This window comes from Cnephaeus nilssonii (assembly GCF_951640355.1).
Source record: "Cnephaeus nilssonii genome assembly, chromosome: 17".
Lineage (NCBI taxonomy): Eukaryota > Metazoa > Chordata > Mammalia > Chiroptera > Vespertilionidae > Cnephaeus > Cnephaeus nilssonii.
This window is the reverse complement of record NC_137088.1, coordinates 28,020,743-28,041,168: the sequence shown is the minus strand read 5'-3', so window position 1 is coordinate 28,041,168 and position 20,426 is coordinate 28,020,743. Positions and strand designations below refer to the sequence as shown.

At 51.2% G+C, this 20,426-nt stretch overlaps 1 protein-coding gene across 2 annotated transcripts in view; it reads right to left on the bottom strand.

The window, feature by feature from the left end:
• The window catches only part of EPHB1 (EPH receptor B1), a gene marked incomplete at its 3' end in the record, with an annotated part of 414,865 nt that extends 398,989 nt beyond the window's left edge, over positions 1 to 15,876 (bottom strand). For both annotated transcript variants that reach the window (XM_079794807.1, XM_079794808.1), the window contains exon 1: positions 15,515 to 15,876. In XM_079794807.1, coding sequence (XP_079650933.1) covers positions 15,515 to 15,572 — 58 coding nt within the window. In that variant the 5' untranslated portion in view covers positions 15,573 to 15,876. The remainder of the gene's footprint in view (positions 1 to 15,514) is intronic.
• Positions 15,877 to 20,426: the final 4,550 nt, after the last annotated feature.

The window sequence follows — 20,426 nt, the reverse complement described above, 5'->3', positions numbered from 1 at the left end:
TCTCATGGAATTGTTCACTTAAAATTGATAAATTATATTGCATGTAAATTATACATAAAGAAAACTTATTTATTAGAAAATCGACCCAAGCTCAAGAAACTATTTTCAAATCTAATGACAGTAAGTACAGGCTGACAAAACCATAATCATTAAGATACTAAAATACTTCCACACTTACTGGTAAAATCACTAAGCCTGAGTCTCCCAGTTACCCTTGTGCCCCAGGCCTTCACTGAGCCCTGGGACCACTCCAGGACCCAACATCTAAAGCAGGGGCTCTCCTGGACCCGCTAAGGTGGACACCCTTTCCAACTGCTCCATGACACACTGGGTAAAAGTTATACGGAAAAATAGATGGTGCGAAGCTGTGCCGTCACTCAGACAAGGGCGCCTTATTAGCTGCCAGAATTATTTCATTTAGATTGTGTATTCTGAACAGAGGCAATAATTATTCTTGGAAACATGGGGAAGCAAAAGATCTAAGATTATTATATATATTATAATAGTTTGTGGTCCTTGGAAGGACCTCAGCACAGAATCAGATATAGAGTATATCTGTGGTATTAACATTTCACAGGTAATGGGGTGGTAAGGAGGGAAAATGTCCCTTGGAGGAGCAACAATGAAAATAAGGTTGAGAAACACTGGTTTAGATGCAGAACTCTGTGACAGAGAGAGCCATGACACCATAAGGCCATCCCCTAAGCCCGAGTATGGAATTCCCACCTGATGGGTTTACCTATGTGGTGGGTCCCATCATTGGCACAGTTGGGTGGCATAGCTAGCTGGAAGGATGTGTAAAGCAGGGAGTGACCACATGAGCCTTGTGATCCTTCTTTATCAGCAGCCCCTCATGGGAAAGCTAGTCACTCAGTTTCCACCTTATGAGACCCTTTCAACCAACTCAACTCAGCAAACTCTCACCAGGACGCCGGGACCAGCACCCAGCTAAGCCCAGGCTATCAAGAAGGCTACAACTGGGACTCTGCCTTCAGGTCTACAGGTAGAGGAGTAGAAACCCAGGCACTTCCACCCCTTTCCTCCCTGCCATCTTAGCTTTCTGGAGCCCATGGGGGCAGAACTCACACAGCACAGGTGTGGTCTTCTGCCGGGGCTGAGGAAGGAAGAGCACTCCAGATGAGACGGAATTACGCACTGCCGCTGAGTCCCTGCTTTGTCCAGCAGAGCCTCCTTGGGAACGGCTTGCTTTGTGCGGTTATACATTATGACAATACTGTAATTGTTCCTTCAGTCTTTTCCAGGTATTTAATAACAACGTTGTCGCACAGGTTAGCCTTACTGCAGAATGAGCTTTGTTCTTATTGTCCTTTTCTGAATAGCTCTTGCATTTGCCTGGCTGTTCCATGCCAGTGAGCCTTGATGGTGGAGGCCCCATACTGTTGCAAAGCAGCACCACCTACTCAGGGCAGAACATTCTAATTTGCTAAATGGTCCGATGCCCCTGTCTGTCTATAGCATCTGTATAAGTGCACACGCAAGCACACACACTGACACACTGCGCTCTCCCTCCCTCCTCCTGTGCTACCCACACTACAAGCCCATGAAGGGGAAGAATATCAAGTGCCCAGACTAGAGAAACCCGGGGATATACATATTTGGCCTATGCATTTGGGCAATTATTCCTGGCTAGGTGAGAAGTGAAATTTCCTAGGACCTCAGTTGACTAGAGTCATACCTGTTCAAAAATTTTTTTATTCTGAAAGCTCACAATAGTTGGCAAATGGGAGTCACTTTTTTTAGAATGTATGTGAGAGTGGACCAAGGATTAGGAAGCAGCAGTGCCCTGGGCTCTCCTCTCTCCTTGGAATGTTCCAGATGCCTGGAACACTGGGGAAGTCATTTCACCTCTCTGAGCCTCAGCTGCCAGGTCCATAAAATGGACCTAATTCACTGCCTGCCAACAGACAGGACTCTTACTATGCTGAGACCTGTGAGTCTTTCTCTGAAAACATCTCTCAGAGGTCGGTTTTCAGGAACCAATGGGTTATTTGGGGCATTTAGTGCAGGGGTCGCTTCGAAGCCTTCAAGTTCAGATAAGGTATGGAAGAACTGCATTGTAATTCTGAACCCTCATGATGTTGTGAGTGAGGGTGTCTGGGCAGGGCTTGGTGTAACTAAGGCGCCATGAAAGAGGGCAATGTAGCCCTGGCAGTCTGTGTCAGAGAGCAGCTCTGTACCTAATCCTGAGGGTTTGATAGTTGCTAAGGAACCATTGAGATGCAAATGAATTGGCAAATACTTAGCAGCAAGATATCAGAAAAGGGTGGGTAGGGGATGCTCTGAACAAGGTAGTCAGGTGAGTGAAAGGAAAATTACTTTCTTCTGATTGGAAAAAGGAAACCATGGGTTTTCATGCAGAGCAGTGGCTTTGTGCTACTGGGGGGATGGGGGCATGTTCTCAGTTGGAAGTAGAGGAAAGAAAGTTGGATTCAAGAGCAGAGAACTTAGAAGGGCAAATGCAGTCTTCCTCTGATGAATTCTAAGCAGATTTTAGATGCTGCTCTCTCAAATGAGAAACAGATATCTAAGGTATAAGGAGACATCTGCAAAGGACTTTGAGGATCTGCCATCGTTATACAAGTCTCAAAACCTAGACAAAAACTACACAGAAAACTGTGAATAATCATTCTACTGACGCAAAATGGAAATTCCAGGCGAGACTAAGCCATGACTGATATGGTGAAAATGAGGGGAAATGAGATATCTCATTGCACCTAAGACTTTGCATTTCTTTCATTCTTGCTCTCTAATGGACAGCCAACGCAAATGCAATGGTTAGGTTAAGGTGTTCCGGTGTCTGTGTTGGAACCCAGAGAATTGCAATGACCAGTACGGCTCTTTAACCAATGTTTTTCCGCTTTGCCCTAAATGGAAACCCTCTTCCTTGAATTTAGTTAAGATATGCCAGTCTTTTTCTTTAATTACAGCCGACCCTCAATATTATATTAGTTTCAGGTATACAGGGTATTGGTGAGATATTTCTATCTCCCGATCACCTTGTACGTCTAGTACTCACCTGGTACCATACATGGTTATTACAGCATGTAATAATCCCTATGCTGTACTTTACATCTCATGACTATGGTAACTGCCCATTTGTACTTCTTAAACTCTTCACCTTTTTTATCCAAATCCCTACCCCTCCGCCCATCTGACAACCATGAGATGCGCTAGTCTTAAAATCACTTTGCCTTCGGCCAACACTCTGCCGCCTGTCTATTCATCACTTTGAGTTTGATCACCATGATCAGGAACATAGGGAACATCCTTATCAAGAAAGAAGCTGTCTGCCCAGCTATCTCCAGTTCTCCCTCCCTGGGTTTTTACTTTCCTATCATCTTCATTTTCCCTGGCTTTTCCCATATCTCCAACGAGGATCATCACAGCCATAGCCCCCTCCTTGTGCCTCCAGAGTCCATGTTCTCTCCTTTGCTGCACACTCTAGCTCTCCATTAGGTTCCATGATTCAGTTATGCAGGAAGGTTGAATGGGGATGGTAGACTGTTGCTTGTCCAGCACCCACTCCTGTTTCTTCTGGAAACAGGGCCCTGACATTTTTGTGGGAAGCCAGCCCTCCCCCATCTCAGACCAGGTGGCTCAGGTAAGTTTAGGATAACTTCTCCCCCCCAGTATCCAGGGATGGGTAGTCATATGCCCCCAACCTAGCCAATGAGTGTGTTCCGTCATACTGGTTCAAAGAAAGGCTTAGAACCCAAAAAGAACAAAGCAGATGAAACTTCCAGGGCTTATGCTAGAGTAACTGGGAGTGAGAATTTATCTTTCTGCTGAAGTTTCAAGAGGATGTGAGTTTGGGCTGCCGGCTGCCACATGACCATCTCATGGAGATCCTGCCCGAGGATGAAGTCAACACAAAGGACCCTGTGCTGATTACTCTCCACTGTCCCTCCAGATCCACTCTCTTACCTTCCTCTGCCCTCTTCTGTGCCGCAAGAGACTGACCCCTAAGAACCAGGCTTCCATGCCCTCTGCCTTCTTGTTGAGTTCATCCAATGGGAGGTGCTAGCAGGAGATGAGAAAGTGGAGAAAGCGTTTAGGGAATATGATGCCCCACCCCACTTAGGCATGGTTTGGGCAGCAGCTGCATTACTCTATGTCTACAGCCTGTGTCAAGGAGCCCTCTCCTGTGCTGCAGCTCTTGCCTGGTGATGGATGGCGCCCTTCTCTCCACTTGCCCCTTCTAGCCTTGGGAGTCGTGGCTTCCCAATATTGCCAGTCCCTGTATGCATCCGCATCTTTATAGGGAATGAAGCTATGATTGTATCTACCCCTCTTCATACCCCTGTAAAGAGTCTCTTTATTAAACTCCTCTTAATTAACCCTTTGAGAGTGCCGTCTGTTCTCTGCCAGCACCTTAGCTGACACCAACACAGAACTAAGGAATAAAAAAGGGAGACCGAGTCCTGAGATAGCCACTGTGTCCGCAGATACAATCATAGCTTCATTCCCAAATTATCCAGTAATAACAAATACCAGTAATTACCCCTACCCTTTGTTTTCCTCCCGTTTGAGGTAAACATCTGTCTCTTCAACCAAAAAGATGGCTAATAAAATAGGTAAAGCCCTTGATGAGAGCTCTGGATGTCCACCTTCATGGCACAGAGCGTAGAATACTATCAGTCCTCATTTCCCATTCCTGCCCACTGCCATCTCTATCCGACAAAGTTCTACCCATCCTCCATGGAGCTTCACCGTGTGTCTCTGTCCCTGTTTCTCTGCCTCTCTTTCTCTCTCTCTTATACACGCTCACATACACACACACACACTCCTTCCTCAAATCCTTCCCATTGGAAGTATGACCCCCTCACTTGGCTTCTCCTAGCAGCTGATGTGTAACTGCTACACCACATCTATCAGGCTCCATCATATGTCCTGTTACAGCTTGTAGTTTGCATGGCTCTGTCTCCCCCACCAGTCTGTTAAGAGGTAAGCTTCTTGAAGGAAAGTCTGTGTCTTCTTTACCTTTGTGTTTTCAGTTTCAAATGCAATGCTTCTCACATGGAAGCTCAATAATTGTGCTCTGTAGGTGTATTCATGAAACTGATGGCTTCTAAGCAAAGCTGCCAGTCCTATCTCTCTGTTCCCACATCCCATTTGTCTCTTGTAGAATTTGGGCTCTCAAGTCTGGGAGTGGCTCAGCCCTCACTTGGTCACCCCAAGGTGGGACTCTATCATCCCTCAAGGCAGCCTATTCCATCTTGGTTTAGCTTGGCTAGAAATAATTTCATAACCAAGCCAATATCTATCTCCCATGCAGAATAGAGCTAGGCTGCATGGTAAGAACACCCTTCAAGTATTCACAGAGGGGCCTTGCCTTCCCCACCTTCTTCCTTCATTTTAAGTTGCCCAAGCCTGCACCCATCATTCTCAGTCACATCACCCTCTTCCCTCCCTTTATAGCACCTTCCTGAAATTATATTCTACATTATTTGTTTTCTTAATGTGTGTCCCCTTCCACACTAGAACGCTAACCACTTTTCTGCTACTAATTTTAGGATATTTTAGTTATCAATAGCAGACCAACCCAAAACTTACTAGTTTTAAACACAGACAACATTTACTTTGTTTATGAATCTGCAACTTAGAACGGGCTCAGGGAAGAAAGCCTGTCTCCTACCACTTAAGAGTCAGCAGGGATGGGCTGCAACCAACTGAAGACCCGCTCACTCATATGTCTGACATTTGATGCTGGCTGTGGGCTGTGATTTGAGGTGGGACTCTGGCTGGAACTTGTACACATGGCCTCTCCATGTCACTTGGGCTTCCTCACAATATGGCGACTGGGTCTCAAAGGCAAGCATCCCAGGAAAGAGAGAGAGCCTTGTAGAAGCTGTAGCTAGCATCTTCTATGATCTCAGCTCCGTAGTGATGCAGGATCACTTCTGCCACATTCTGTTCATTAGAGTCAGGTAGAGAGCCAACCCATCTTTAAGGGGAGAAGAATGAGGCTTCATGCTTTGACTATCAAATAAGAATATCAAATAAATTGCAGACAAATGGTGATGGAAGAAGATTTGACACACTATACAATATACAGATGATGTATTATATAACTGTACACCTGAAAGCTATATAATTTTAGTCACCAATGCCATCCCCAATAAATTCAATAAAAAAAGAAAAAAAACATTTTTTGCCCAACTGACAAAAAGATTTTTAAATCTATAGACATGTTTTAAATTATCATATGGGACATGATTTCAGGTTTTTAAGGTGCTCTGTTGATTTTTTTTCTTCCTTTTTATTCATTAATACAACACACACTTATTGACACCACTGTGGGCCACATGCTGGGGATACCATGACAATTAAGACAGAGCCCACCCTTTGGCGGCTCACAGAGGTATAGGCTACTCTCAGTGACGTTAACGTACAACTATAGACCAGTGTGCAACGTGCTCCTATGGAAGAAGGCAGAGGCAGCTGTGGTGGGGACCAGTGAGCCATCTAATCTAGCCCGGGGCTGGGAGGAAGGAGATGACCACCATGGTGGATTCTAAAGAAAATGTTAGTGTTGGCCAAGATAAGGTCAGTGAAAAAGTCAACAGGAAGAACAAACAGGTGCAGACCCAGAGGTACATGGCAGCAGTGAAATCGGAAAAAGAAAAAACGATCAGGGTGTGCGGACCTGTGTGGTGTGTGTGTGTACCCGTGCCTGCACGGAGCAGGGGAGGAAAGGAGACCCAGGTTGTAAGGGGTCTTGCATCCTGAAGGTGCTGGAAGACATTCACACATGTAGTGACTGGGTAAAACGCCAAGGTATAGGCTGACATCCAAAGTATGGTCTGGCGTGGTCTCAGCACAGGTCCCTGGGCACCAGCCCAAAACGCAGTGGATTTCTGAAGATCCTGAGACCTGCTTCCTTGCGCAAAGCTTACAGCCTGTGCTCCACCACTCAGCCATTTGGATGCATTGCCAAAGGGGCGGGAGCATCCTTGGATGGGCGCTTACTCCATCAGTTCCTGGTGAGGCTCCTCCCCTATCTCTGTCCCCCTCCAAGTTCACTACCCAACTCCAGACTCAGCATCCATGAGAAAGCCAAGGGCAAAGGTCCTAACTCGATGCGCTGGAAAAATAGCAAGCGGAAAACAACAGAACAATTAACTGCAGGGCCCAGCTGCCTCTCACAGATAAGGCATTTTTTCGCCACCATGTCAATGAAGCTACCCGCAATTATCCTGGCCCTCCTGTTCAGCCCTTTCCACAGGCACAGCCCCAAGGGGACCGACCAGTGTCCAGTAAGACTAGGATGCTGAGGGGCCTCTCTCTTCCCCCTCCTCCCACATGTCCTTCCACACTCAAAGCTGATACTCAACCCCAATGTCCTCCTCTGATGTCATGGCATCTGCATCTGGCCAAATGGGCAGAAGCAAGCAGAGCTCAAGAAGCAACAAGGACCCAAGCAGGGCAGGGTCCACCGGAAAGAAGCTGGGGACACCCCCAAAGGTGAACATTGCAGTTGGCCCTTCCTCTGGAACGTGGACTTGTGGAAGGAGCTCCAGGAGACCCACACCAACCCTGCTCCCTACACGCCCCCCACCACTAAGATCCAGACACAGATGCCAAATTGCAACCATCTAAGCAACACAGCTCATCAAAGACAAGAGCCAGATGGACATGCAGCGGAAAGAAAACAAATAATGACCACAGTGGGGCTCTGAGCGGTGGAGGCACATGGCAAAGGCCATGTCCATACAGGAAAATGCAAACCGAGAAGGAAAATAAGGTTCTTCCAGCTGGGGGCGCAGGTGGGGGTCATTCCAAAGAGCCTGGGAGAGCCTGGCCACAGGGACCCAGCGAGCAGACCAGAACAGGACAGTGTGTTACCTTTGACAGAACCTGGCAGAATGGTGCATAAACAGCTGGTGCTTAATAGGTGCCCCCTGATTTACTTCATGAATAAGCCATGTTAAATAGAAAAAGTGCTGAGCTGGGAGGCAAAGAGCCGGGGCGTCATCCAATTTGTCAAAACCTCAGTTTGAATCTTGCATCAGTAAGTTAACGGCTCAAAACCTCAGCTTCCTCACCTGTAAAATGGGGAAATAAATGCTTGGATATGAAGGGATGGTGATCAATACATATACTATTAAAGGGATCAGCATATAGTAAATACTCAATGGGCAGATGGGAGCTTAGTCTAGCCCTGGCTCTAACGCTGCCAGCCTATAAGATTTCTGGAAAGTTTCTTCCCTTCCCTGAAACTTGTCTCCAGTGCTGTTCCTGACATGTCAGAGCCAAGGGAAGGAGCCTGACCCTTGTCCCCTGGAGCTCAAGCAGCCCCAGAATCAGTCTCAGAGACTCAGAAGCTGGTGCCAGGCTACAGCCATGGCCCAGCGCCCTGGCCTGTCCCCGCCCCTCCTGGCCACCTGCCTCTGCCCATCTCTCTGCTCATTATCACCTCCACTGGGGGATGGAGAAGCAGGGTAAGGAAGTTAAATTCAAATCAGTCATTTTGTCACTTGCTGCCAGGAAGCTGGAGGGGAGAGAGGTGGGACGCAGAGCCTCAGGTGCAATCTGCGGGCAGAAATGAGTCCTGGTAATTCTCAGGAAATTTCCTCTACGTTTCCACGGGGGCCCAGTTCTGCTCCAGAGAACTCTGGGGCTTTCCAGGAGGGGACAGAGCAGCCTCCTGAAGCAGCCTCTAATGGTGTTGTCTGGGATTTCGCCTGACCTGAAGGGACACCTCTACTGGGACAGAGGGGAAAACAGAGCCACCTTCTGCATCACCTTCCCCCCCCCCTCCTTTTTTTAGCAAATGGACCATCCTGAAGCCCCAATTATCAGCAGGGTCATTAGAGTGAAGACCCACCCACCCCATCTTTGCTCCAGGCATCTTCCCACAGAGCCGGATTAACACTCCCTGTTGGCTGGGGCGTGAGTGAGCAGGTGAATAAGATGCTTTTTTCTCAGAAAGTTAGAGGCAAACCTACAAGTCACTTGCACTGAGAGGCAGATCATTCTACCTGGGACCAGTGGGGACTCTGGCCCCAATGCTACCTGTACCCACCTACACAGTCCTGGGCCTGCTGCTGACCAGCAGGAGGGCACCAGGCTAAGGCCCTTCTTGTTGTCGCCAACCTCACTGTTACTCACCTCTGATGTCCCACAATTGGGGCCTGGTCCCTACAGAACCCCCACCAGCCTATGGGGACCCATGACTCCCCCACAATTAGCCAGGAGGTCACCATGTTCCAGATTTTGCTCTATCAAAATTGTCAACCTCCCACTGCTTGTACTCTGGGGGTGCCCCCCACCCAAGCCCCTGCTGCCCTCTCCACCATAATGAACCCTCCCCCGTCTGGTCAGCAGTCAGAAAACAGGCACAGGGAGGGAGAGAGCTCCTTGTACACCTGCTTGCTTCCTGTGTCTTAGGTCAGATGGAAAGCAGTTATCCATTAGCTAAGAAAAACCAACCCACCATCCCGGCCTCCCAGGAAAGTGTGTTCCCACCTCTCCAACCCCAGAGGAGTGACCAACAAAAGCCAGCAAGGTGGCTCAGACATCAGGCGTCGGGGGTCTTTGGTGGAGCAGGTAGCCCTGACCTGGCCACTCAATGCACCCCCTCTAAGCACACAGCCAAACACTGACCAGAGGGACCCGACTATCAACTGAAATGGAATCCCCTCCCAGGAAGAGGCTGAGGAATTTCTCATGCAAAAATTTGATATTTAATATGAAATCTCTCCCAGGGCATTACTTGAATACTATAGTCATTTCCTCAGAAGGGCAGGCATCCTTGCTCTGTGTCCCCAGCACCCGTGGAGTCATGGAAATCTGGTAGAAATATTCAGGTTGCTTAAGTGGCAAGTGCAGAAGAGGGAAACATAAAGTGAGCTCTTCCAAGGAAGCCGACTCCTGGAAGCCAGGTGCAAGGATGTGCTTAGACAGGCAGGTGCGGACAGGAAGGGTGCTGTGTGTGCCGCTCCACAATGCATAGGGCACTCAGGCCCAGCTCCTTTGGGGACACTTGTCTGTGATCATGTCTTCCTTGGGAGAGCTGGCCAGAGCCAAAATGCTCCCAGTCCTTCTACTGGATCCCCCACCAGGAGCCATGCTGTGGTGCAGGTCTCCAGCCCTGCATCTGCATGAGTGTGGGGTGGCAATAGGGTGGGAGGTGGGAGGAGGGGGAAGGAAGAGAGCAGGAAACTGGTGCTTGAGCTGCAGTGTTGGGATCATCTGAACATTTCTCTCCTCTCTTCTTCAAGACCACGGAAACCTGGAGTTCCCAGTAATCAATGGGGTACCAATGGCCAGTGGCCGCGTTGGCATCAGAATTCTTCCTACCATGGATTCAGGCTGGTCTGAACCTTTCTTTGGGCAAAGCCTACAAAAGTGGCACAGTAAGGGGAGTGGGGAGGAGGGGTTAAGAACATAGATAGACTCCAGAACCTGACTGCCTGGGTTCTAATGCAGGCTGCTTACTAGCTGTGTGACCTTACCAAACCACTCACCTACTCTGTATCTCAGTCATCTCATCTGAAAATTAGGAGAAGGGGGTGGATAGTAATAATACTTACCTGATAAGGATATAAGGAGGAAGTGAATCCATTTATGTGAAACACCTAGAACAGCACCTAGTGTTAAGTGTTCGCTATTATCAGTAGTTAAAACAAACAAAAACCACCAAACTGGTGCCAGGCTGCCTATACCTGAATCACTGGGGCCCTTTGTTTAAAAGGCAGGTACCCAGGCCATTCCAACTCAGGAAATGCGAAGCAGGGCAAGACCTGCCCAGGATTTCTGAGCGCAGCCTCGTTTAGAATCATTCCCCTGCGCAGTGTTTCCAGTAAGCACCTGCATCAGAATCTTCTGGAGGCCAGAGGACCTATTTCAGGGTCCACTCAGACCTACTGAACTTTGGGGTTAGAGCCCACGAGTCGGTAGTAAATTGTCCAGGTGACATACAGACTTCTTGAAGCCAGAGACCCACTGCCTGAGATGATGTTCCCCTCTTCTGCCTTTCAAAATTGCCTCCACCCTTTGCCCGTGCTGGAAAAATACTATGCCCCTGAACCTTAGTGTTACTAAGAACTCGTAGGGATTAGCCCCAATCCTCATGGTCAGATCCCAATCCTGACCCTGCAACTCCTTCCACTGCCCCACGTTCATGAAATCCAGTCAACCAGCCATAGGATCAGTAGTTTCCAGGAAATGGGCGGGTCCATGCACTAGATACGGAGGAAGAGGTCATGGTGCCCTCGTATATCCCCTGATACCCCAGCAGCAAGCTAACCTACCAGTCAGAGCGACTGCCCCCTGGTGGTCAGTGCACATCATAGCGACTGGTTGACCAGTCAACTGTCTTCCCCCTGGTGGTCAGTGTACATCATAGCGAGGGGTTGAGCAGCCTTAGCATATCATTAACATATTACGCTTTGATTGGTTGAACGGCTGACCAGACGACCGGACACTTAGCATATTCGGCTTTTATGATATAGGATTATTTCTTGGTGGACAGAATGTAAAAAGGTGCCATCCCATGTTTCTGCCTCATGGGCTTTTCCCAAAGCACATCTTGGCAATTAGGACCCATCCCTGTGAGGGGCCAAGGTAGGGACTCTGAGATGTGAGTCTGAGTCTGCACAGGTCAACAAAAGGCAGAAGGGGCTGGGGCAGAATCCCATGGGGCCCGGTAGGTCCTCCCTCTGCTCCTGGGCATCCCCAGCCGCTGGCAGCTCTGCACTGCCAACCCAGAAGGTTTGGACGGCTGCCGGGTCCAGACCTCTGCAACCGTTTAAATCGCCAAGCCTTTTCTCAAGCAATGGCCCAGAGCTGTGCTGCCATACCTCACCAGCATTCCACTCACTGGCTGGAGGGGTGTCCCTGAGTAATAGCGACCTTTTCACAATGCACAGAAAATAAAATCAGATAATGGATAGGGTTTTCTCAAATTTGCTTTCTTCTCCCAGACATTTTTTTAAACCTTTGGCGCCTGCTACTACTTGCCAGCTCAGGCACGCACGCTCATGGACACCCAAAATAGATGCACACTCAGCAAACAAATATTAACAGAAAAATGCAGAAATAACCAATCACTGTCTAGCCTGGTGGCCTGTGGTAGACACACCGGCTGTTTTCACCACGATGTAATGGAGACTTAACTGTGTACAATGGAATTCAGTGCCCTTGCATTTCAAGGTGGGGTATGCTACAAAGCGGGTACAGTAACTCCGGAGTATACATTCATGGGTCAGCAGTTCCTTCTGAGAACTCACTATCTGCCAAGCCCTAGAGATTTACCACCAAATCAAGCACGTGTGCACATCCAAGGGTGCCAAGCCCAGGACTTCACTCTAGACGCACCAAAGAGCAGATTTCCTGGGAGTATTCTGGGCAGCCAGTGTCCAAACACTGAGGCCACCTGCAGGTGCATGATCAGTCATGGGCACAGGGGGTGAGGCTGGGAGAAGGCTATTAGCATTAGTGGTCAGTGGTTGCGGATTGGCGCCTTCCAGAAGGGCCAACATGCTTGGTCCAGAGAAGCTCCCATTGAGGAAGGAGTGTCTGCTGCCAGTCCAACGTGTCCCTGCTGCTGCAGAAGTACCTCGAGAGAAGCCAGGGGTAGGAGTACCCCCGTTCCTGAAGGGCAGCTCTGAGAATGCAGGCAATTGCCTTCCCTCCGTAGATAACCAGCAGCCCATTCTCAACAGGCTCTCGGACACAGAGTGAAAAGACAAGGGCTGGAAGGAGACGGTTGTCTGTCCAGAGGCTGAGGATGGAGGCCTGGCTATGTGGCTAGTGGATGTCAGCATCCCTGCCTCCACAACCTGCCCTGCTCCCCTCTGCAAAGAGACTTAAAAATCCCCCAGAGAGCCTTTTTCCTGCAGTGCCATCTCTCTCTCTCTCTCTCCCAACAGAACAGAGCCACACCATCAACTGGAAACGGGGAAGGGGCTGGAAGAGGAGAGATGGGTGCTCTCTTTCAGTGTGAGTTTCCCACACCCCAGGGAAACTAGCCCCTGCCTTCTTTCCTTCCACCCAGGTGGGGGTGGGGGATCTCATAGGGCCCTGCCTGCCTCTGGCCACCTCTCTCCACCTGGTCCCACGGCTGCCCTGTCCCTTTGTCCCTGCCCTAGCCTGGGCTAAGGATCTGGCTAGTCTTTGAACTGCTTGCCCTGGGTGACAAGGCCCCACTAAAATTCCACCCAAGACCCTCAGGGGAAAGAAAACAGACAGACAGTCATATACATGGCTGACCCAGCAAGGAGAGGACCCCCCTGGCCACAGCAGAGTTTGGGTAGGCTCTGCTGTCTGTGTAAGCAGCTCATTGATTCACTTTTCTGATAATTATTCCTCACTCATCACAAACGAATGACGCTGGCCCCAGCCCAGCCAGGCAGGCGGGAAGGCGGCTCTGTGTGAGGAGAGTAGAAAATGAACCTGCCTATGTTCATCTGAGGAGAGGCAGGAGTGAATGGTGTGTACTATCCCTGTGCACTGGGCAGGGACCATGGGGCTGCTTTAATATTCTGCTGAATGTGGTGTTTCTTTTAACCCTTTGCTGGGGAGATTTTCAGCCCAGAGAGGCTCCTTCCTGCCAGGCTACCGGCAAAGTTTCTGGGCTGTTCCAAGAGAAGGGCCACAGCCCCTACAGCGTGGGCTGCTCCAGATGACCTGGAGGACAGGGGCTGTACACAGAGCGAGGCAGGCACAATGGCACCCTCCCTCACACAGAACAGAGCCACAGCAGACAGGGAGCTCTGGCTACCCAAGAAGAGGGGTCTAAGGAGGAAACCACACACTGCCAGACACCTGGGGTGCTCCCACACGTTTGCTCTCCAAACAATTTCGTTCCCGGGCATGTGCCCTCCTTCACTGATGGAGAATCAATGCCAAGACCAAGCTCCCAAAGCCGGCACCTATCAAGACCAAGCTCCCAAAGCCCGCACCTATCTGCTCTCAGAGGCGCGGAGAGGCAGGCAGGTCGCATGGCCCCAGAGCTTTTTGCCCCTTGCAAATGCTCACTGACCCAGGGCTGTCGGACCGTTTTGGAAGTGTACATCGTCTTGCTTGTCCTGTCTCAACTGCTCCCGCACGGGCCCCAGTAAGTCAAACCCAAGCACCCTGCTCCACACTGCTCCAGTCCCCGCCCTATCCAAAAAGCGATCCCCTCCTCACAGAACAGCCAGGAAGAGCAGTGGTAGGCGGAGGGCAGACAAAAAGCCACCTGCAAAACGCAAGTGAGAGCTTTCTAGGCTTTAATCGCAGCACCCCCCCCCCCTGCCGCCGCCACACGAAGGCGGGATATGGGGTCTTCACAGGAAGGCAAAGGGACCCCGGCCCCTCTTGGGTCCCTGAATGCCCAGTTTTGCTTCGAGAAGGGCAGTGCTTTCTGGAAGGGCCAGGGGCGCCGAACCACTGTGGGCATTTGAAGGGTTCTACTGGGCAACCGGTATGGGAAGGAGCTCCCAACTTGGGAGGAGGCTTGGGGCGCCTGGAGCTGCGCCCCTTCAGCACCGAGTCCCCTGGAGTTCCACCCGGTGTCCGCCCCCGGGAAGTGCGGCTGTGAGCTGGGCTTCCGCGCCGCCTCACCCCCAACCCTGGCAACTCAACTCCGCGCAAAGGCCGAGCTGGGTTCCCTGGAAGGAGCTACAGCTGCCTCCCCGCTGAGAGGAAGGGGAGGGAGACGGGGCGGGGGCGGGGAGCGGGGCAGGGATTTCCCACGGGGATTCGCAGATGCCGCGGCGCGCGGGTGCTCCGGCAGCGCCCGGCGAGGTGCCGCGGAGCGCGCTTCCCTCCACCGCCGGAGCACAGCCGAGGCTCCGGTGGCGGGGAAAGTGTCGCTGCCCGTCGGCTCCCAGCCGCTGAGTCCCCTTACCTGGGCGGAGGGGACGCCGGGCGAGTTTCGGAGGACCGGGCACCCACCCCACCCCAGTTCCCAGGCTCGAGAGACGACAAAGGTGTCCACCTCTCCCAGACTGGCACAAGAAAGATGAAGCCCGGCAGGCTCCCGGACCACCAGGCTGTCCCCGAGGGTACGGGGCCACTTTCGGGGTACGGGGCAGCGCTAGCCCGCCGAGCCCAGAGTCCGGGAGCCCGCGGACGCCGAGGGGAGTACACGGAGAGGTGGCTCGCGGCCGCCTAAGCGCATCCGTGCCCCCCGGGATAAGAAGGGAGCGGACCCATGCCCGCACTCCAGGGGCCGATGGTCCCAGGCGGGGGGCCCCTTCTTCTCCAACGCCCCGCTCTGCCCGGAACTAAGGAGCCTGCACCGCAATGCAGCGACTCCGCGCTCTCCTAGCCGAGGCTGCGGGAGACCGTGGCCGCCCGGGAGCGCCAGGCGCGGGAGCGAAGGGACTCCGAAAGCCGCCCGGGGACGCGCCGGTGGGTGCCGCCCCAGCCCCGCTCTCGGCCGCTGCCGAGGCTCCGGAACAGCCTGCCCTCGGGTAGCGGGATGCGAGCGACCCCGAAGCTGCCGGAGAAGCCCTGGGATACAGCCGCCAGCAGCCAACTTGCTCCGCGGAGGGTACGTTACCTTCCATCGCGGCCGCTGCCGATGCCAGGAGGAGCAGCAGCAGGCAATCCGGGGCCATCGCCGGCCGGCGGCCCCCAGGCCGAGCCCGAGCCGAAGCGGCCGCGCGGGGAGGGCGCCGCGTCCCGGGGCGCCGCTGCGCTCCCCGCCGGGGGCTTCTCCGTATCCTTTCGCGCTCTCGCCGGGACCGGACTAACCCGAGCGCGGCGTGGGCGTGGGCGGGAGTGTGCGCGCGTGGGGCGGTGCGGGCGCGCGTGGGTGTGGGTGTGCATGTGTGTGTGTGTGTTTATGGGAGAGGTGGGTGTGTGCGTGCGTGTGTGAAAGAGAGAGGGCGAAGGAGTGCGAGCTGGGGAGAGCGCGAGAGTGCGTATGCGTCCTGCTGTCACATTGCGAGCTACAGCGGAGCCTACGTGAGGACGGAGCCGGCCAGACTGACGCGGGAGGGAGCGGGATCCCCCACCATCAGCTCTCTCCCCACCCCTAACACCTCCTGTCCAATCAAGGAATCAAACCTGCAAAAATCTCTCGTCCAATCAGGCGCGAGCACCTCCTTACACTGGCATTGTTAGTTTAAGAAAAACTTTTGCTCGCAAGAGAGGGCTGGGAAGGCGCTAGGAGGGGTCCGGGCTCCCCCTCGTGGTACTCTCGGAGAACCGCACCGGCCGGCCCCAGCTCCCCAAGCCCCCCGAAAGGTCTAGCGAAGGAGGCCTTACCCTTTATAGCCCACCAGTTCTGGGTGAGCTTTAAATAATCAAATTTATCTTATTTCACTTTCCCTGACTACCCTATTTAGTGCAACCCCGTGGCACACCCTGGCCCTCCTTTCCATATACTTCACTTTCTGTTATATTCATTGCAACACCCCCCCCCCCTTTCCCATTAGAATGGGGTCTTCATTCTTGATTGGTGTGTTTTGTTCACTACAGAATCCCCAATGCCTAGAACAGTGTCTGGCCCGCAGAAGGTGATGAAGTATAGTTGTTGAATGAATGGCCAAGGTTCAGAGAATCTTTGGGTTCAGACACTGCCGCACCAGTGTGTGCAGCAACTGGAAACGCTTCCTGTCCGAATGCTGCTCTCGTTCTCCGGAAGTCTCCAGCTGCCTTAAATTTGACTTCTGAAAGCATTCTGTGAGCTTCCACAGAGGGCCCTGACCCCAGAAGACGGATTTGGTGGGAGAGACCAGTAGCCACCCAGGCTACTAAAAAATGGAGAATGCAATAGGGCCAGCAGAGGGTTATGCCTGGGGAGGCCAAGGGGAAGGCACCATTACTGTGGGTGAGACCTTGAACGTGGGTTGGAAGGGTGCACCTAGGCAGCAACAGATAGGGCATTGGAGGTGAGAGTGACTCTCTCAGCTCCCTCAACTCTGCTTTCTTTTCCTGTCTCTGGAGACAGCCAGTGTTCTAGACCAAGGACCCACCTTGAGGGTGGAATGCTATACTGGAGACCCGACCTCACCCCATCACCCCCACCCCAGACCTGAAGATGGTCTGGTCTTACAGTGGAGGCAGCTGTCTTCCCGCCAAGCCTTTCCCAGAGTTGTTAATGAGCTAACAGTGGACAGATGCGATGGCCCCGACAAGACTCCCCACCCTCCTTTTTGAGTTTTGCTAAATCTGTTTCCCACCCTGCCCTGCCTGTGTAGTGTCTAGTTTGCTGGGACCGCACCCCCCTCAGTCACAGCCAGACTCCCCATCCTGACACTGCTTTGCTTCCCCTAATGTGACTCTGGCTGCCTCCTTCTCCCCCTCCCTTCATTCCTCCCTGCCTCAGCACCTGAAGGGAAGATCCTATTGGCCTCCACTCTCTTATCATCCTCCATGTCATGCCAGCTGCCCTCTGCCCCGCCACACACAGCAACTGTGTCCTGACATCTCTGGGGCCATCACCCTGGGATGACCCACTTTACTTCCAGTTACTTCCAGTTATCGTCCTGGACCCTCAGCACCTTCTGATATCAGTTCCCCTGGGCTCTTGCCTCAGTTTCCACAGCCCTGGTTCTCCTCCTCCCTGTCATTCTACTTCTTAGTGTCCCCTCCATTCCCTCTTCAACTCTCAAAAGGGGTTTCCCTCAAGCTTTGTCCTTGGAACTTCTGCTCCCCGGGCCCATAAACAATTATTTGGCAGCTCCCCCTGCTCTTCTGCCTCCAGCACTCCCCTCATAGATGGACGGCGGATGGATGGATGAATGAGTCTCAGACTCCTCTCCTTCAGTGTACCACAGTTTTTTGAGGGGCATGTTGGGCAAAGTCCCTTCTGCCACATCCTCCTCCCCATGCCCTTGTCTCAAGGCCATGAGCCTGTCCCAGTTCCAGCCCACGCTGCCTTCCCCTGGACAACTGGAGAGTCTCAGAATGGTCACCCAGTCTCCATCCCCTCCCCTTTCTAATCCTCTGCACTTCTGCCAAACTAATCATTCTCAAGCCAAGCTTGATCTTATCTCTTCCCAGCACACAAAGCTAGTGGCTCCTCATTGTCTGCCTAAAGAAAGACCAACCACTCTGGCATAGCATCCACAGGCTGCCTTCTCAGCCCCGACTCTGCCATGCCAGCCTCCCTCTGGGACTGGGCTGCTCAGCCAGCTTGATCCCCTCACCATCCTCACATCTACATCCATACCCAGGCTCTCCTTTCCTTCCACCCAGCTGGTCATGCACTCACGCACTTACTTATTAGGAGCCAGGCAGGCCCTGCTCTAGGCTGTGGGGACATAGGCCTTGCTCAGAGGGAACTTGAAGTGTAGTGGAGGATAACAAGAGGCATAGTATGTCTGGTAGTGAGAAGGACTAGAGAATAAAGCAAGTTAACAGCCAAAGAGCGATTGTAGGTAGTTAATTATGAAGAGAATGATTCTGTTTATTGAGCACCTTCTGCATACAGAAAGCCAGTAGCTCCTCACTGTCTGCTAAAGAAAGACCAACCACTCTAGGTGGCATCCAAATTCCTGAAATGCACTGCACTGGACATTTACATGCAAAAACTGAACTGAAATGAATTGAATTTCCTGCCCTCTACTTCTACCCAAAGCTTCCTCTCTCAGGAAGCCTTGGTGTCCCTCCGCTGGTTCCTCCCATCCATAGTTTCATGCTTCATCTCTGCGTGGGTTCTGAGTGGCTCTTCCAGACCTGGCTGAAAACGGAACTGACATCAATCAGCCACACAACATCACTCCTGGGAGGACCAGGGGAGACCAAAGTACAGAGATTCGAGGACAATCCCACCAAGGTCTTTCAATCTCTGCAGGAAAATTATACAAGAATCACCAGCTTAACATCTGATCCCCGGGCTTCACCCCAGGGATTTTAAGTCAGTGGGGATGAGGTAGGCCCACAAATGTGATTGTATGCCCCCACCCCCCATTGATTCTGCTCTACAATTAAGCTTGGGAGTCACTGTTCTTTGCCTAAGAATTTAAAGCTGTGCTCTGAGGCCTTCTCAGGGGACATTGGGGGGAGGGGGGGTAGTATGGGAGTGGTCAGGAGATGGGGCTTCTGAAGTCCCCTCCATTCTGGCAGCTCTTTTTACTAGACATCTATATCAGGTTTTGTTTGAAGGAAGGGTTCTGTGGCAAGAAGAGAAGGAGGAAGAAAGAGGGGTTAGAGGAGAAGGTTGGATTGGGTGGGGATGAGGCACATCAGAAGGGTATGAGGAAGACAACATTGATGACTTTTAGAACATGCTGATGGCTCGTGTAAGAACAGCATCAGTTTAGGGCTTTTATTAATTTTCCTAATAACCCAGGGATTGACTTTTCTTGAGCAAGTTAAATATTAATTTAGCTGTACAGCAGATTGATCTTTCTCTTGCAATGGGTTATGATTTGTAAATATCCCTGAAAGCACCATTGGTTTGGGACTCTAAGCCTGGGTGCCTGTTTTCCCCAAAGCATCTCCTTGGCTCTATTTTTCTCTCTGATGTCAAATGCTCGCTTGTTTTCTTGATTAATCACCCAGCTATTTGATATCACTAAATCACTCCTTCAAAGCAACAGATGCTTGCCTGCAAGCCAGCAGCTGAGGGCTCTCAGGCACCCAAGGGTGACTTGACCCTTTTGCTAGGACTCAGAGGCCCGCCTGGCTGGAAGGTTTGTGGGGCAGCCAACCTGTTCACCCCACCTCTAAATGGTTTTGTGTCTAAAATGTTGAAAAGCATTTCTAGAGAAAGCAATTGCACAACTTCCCTTGAGAATTCTACACATTATGAAGCTTTTCTATTAGAAAATTCCTGCTTGCCTCTAACCTACACTCCTTTGGTTGCAGTGTAAGCCTGTTTTCTTCCTTCTACTTTGTACAGAGCACAGACAAATAGCATCCTGAAGATGATCATATGGGTCTCTTGTCCATGAGAAGATACTAAGTTGCTCCCTCATCCCATCTTTTCCTTTTTAAATATTACCTAACTGAATAAATGAAAGGTTTAGTTATACACTGCATGACCCAAGCCACCTTTAATTAGGTTCTTAAGCTGCAAGACACATTTTCATCAATTCCTTTTGGAGAGGACCTGACTCTGGCTGAGTGTTTTAAAACATTTTAACAATGGATAATAGACTAATAACAAAGAGCTCTCTCTCCCTCTTTTGTTCTTTCAACATTTACTGAACAGCAATTTTTTGCCAGGTGACTATGAGGTATTGGGGACCCGGTGATGACTGTGACCCAGCCCCTTCCTGTAAGGATTTCATGGTCTCTCTAGGAAGACAGGTATTGAAATGCATTGTGGGACACTGTACAAAACAGCCTCTGGCTAGAGGCTTCCAAGCAGCCTCTCCTTATTGTTTCCCAGGAAAATACCCCAGTGAATAAAGACAAATATGAAGGCTCACACTAACAAGGTGAATGAACACTGACAGACAACCTAATTGCCAGAAAGTAGAAGGAACTGACAATACTTATAAGGTAGATGAAGCTGG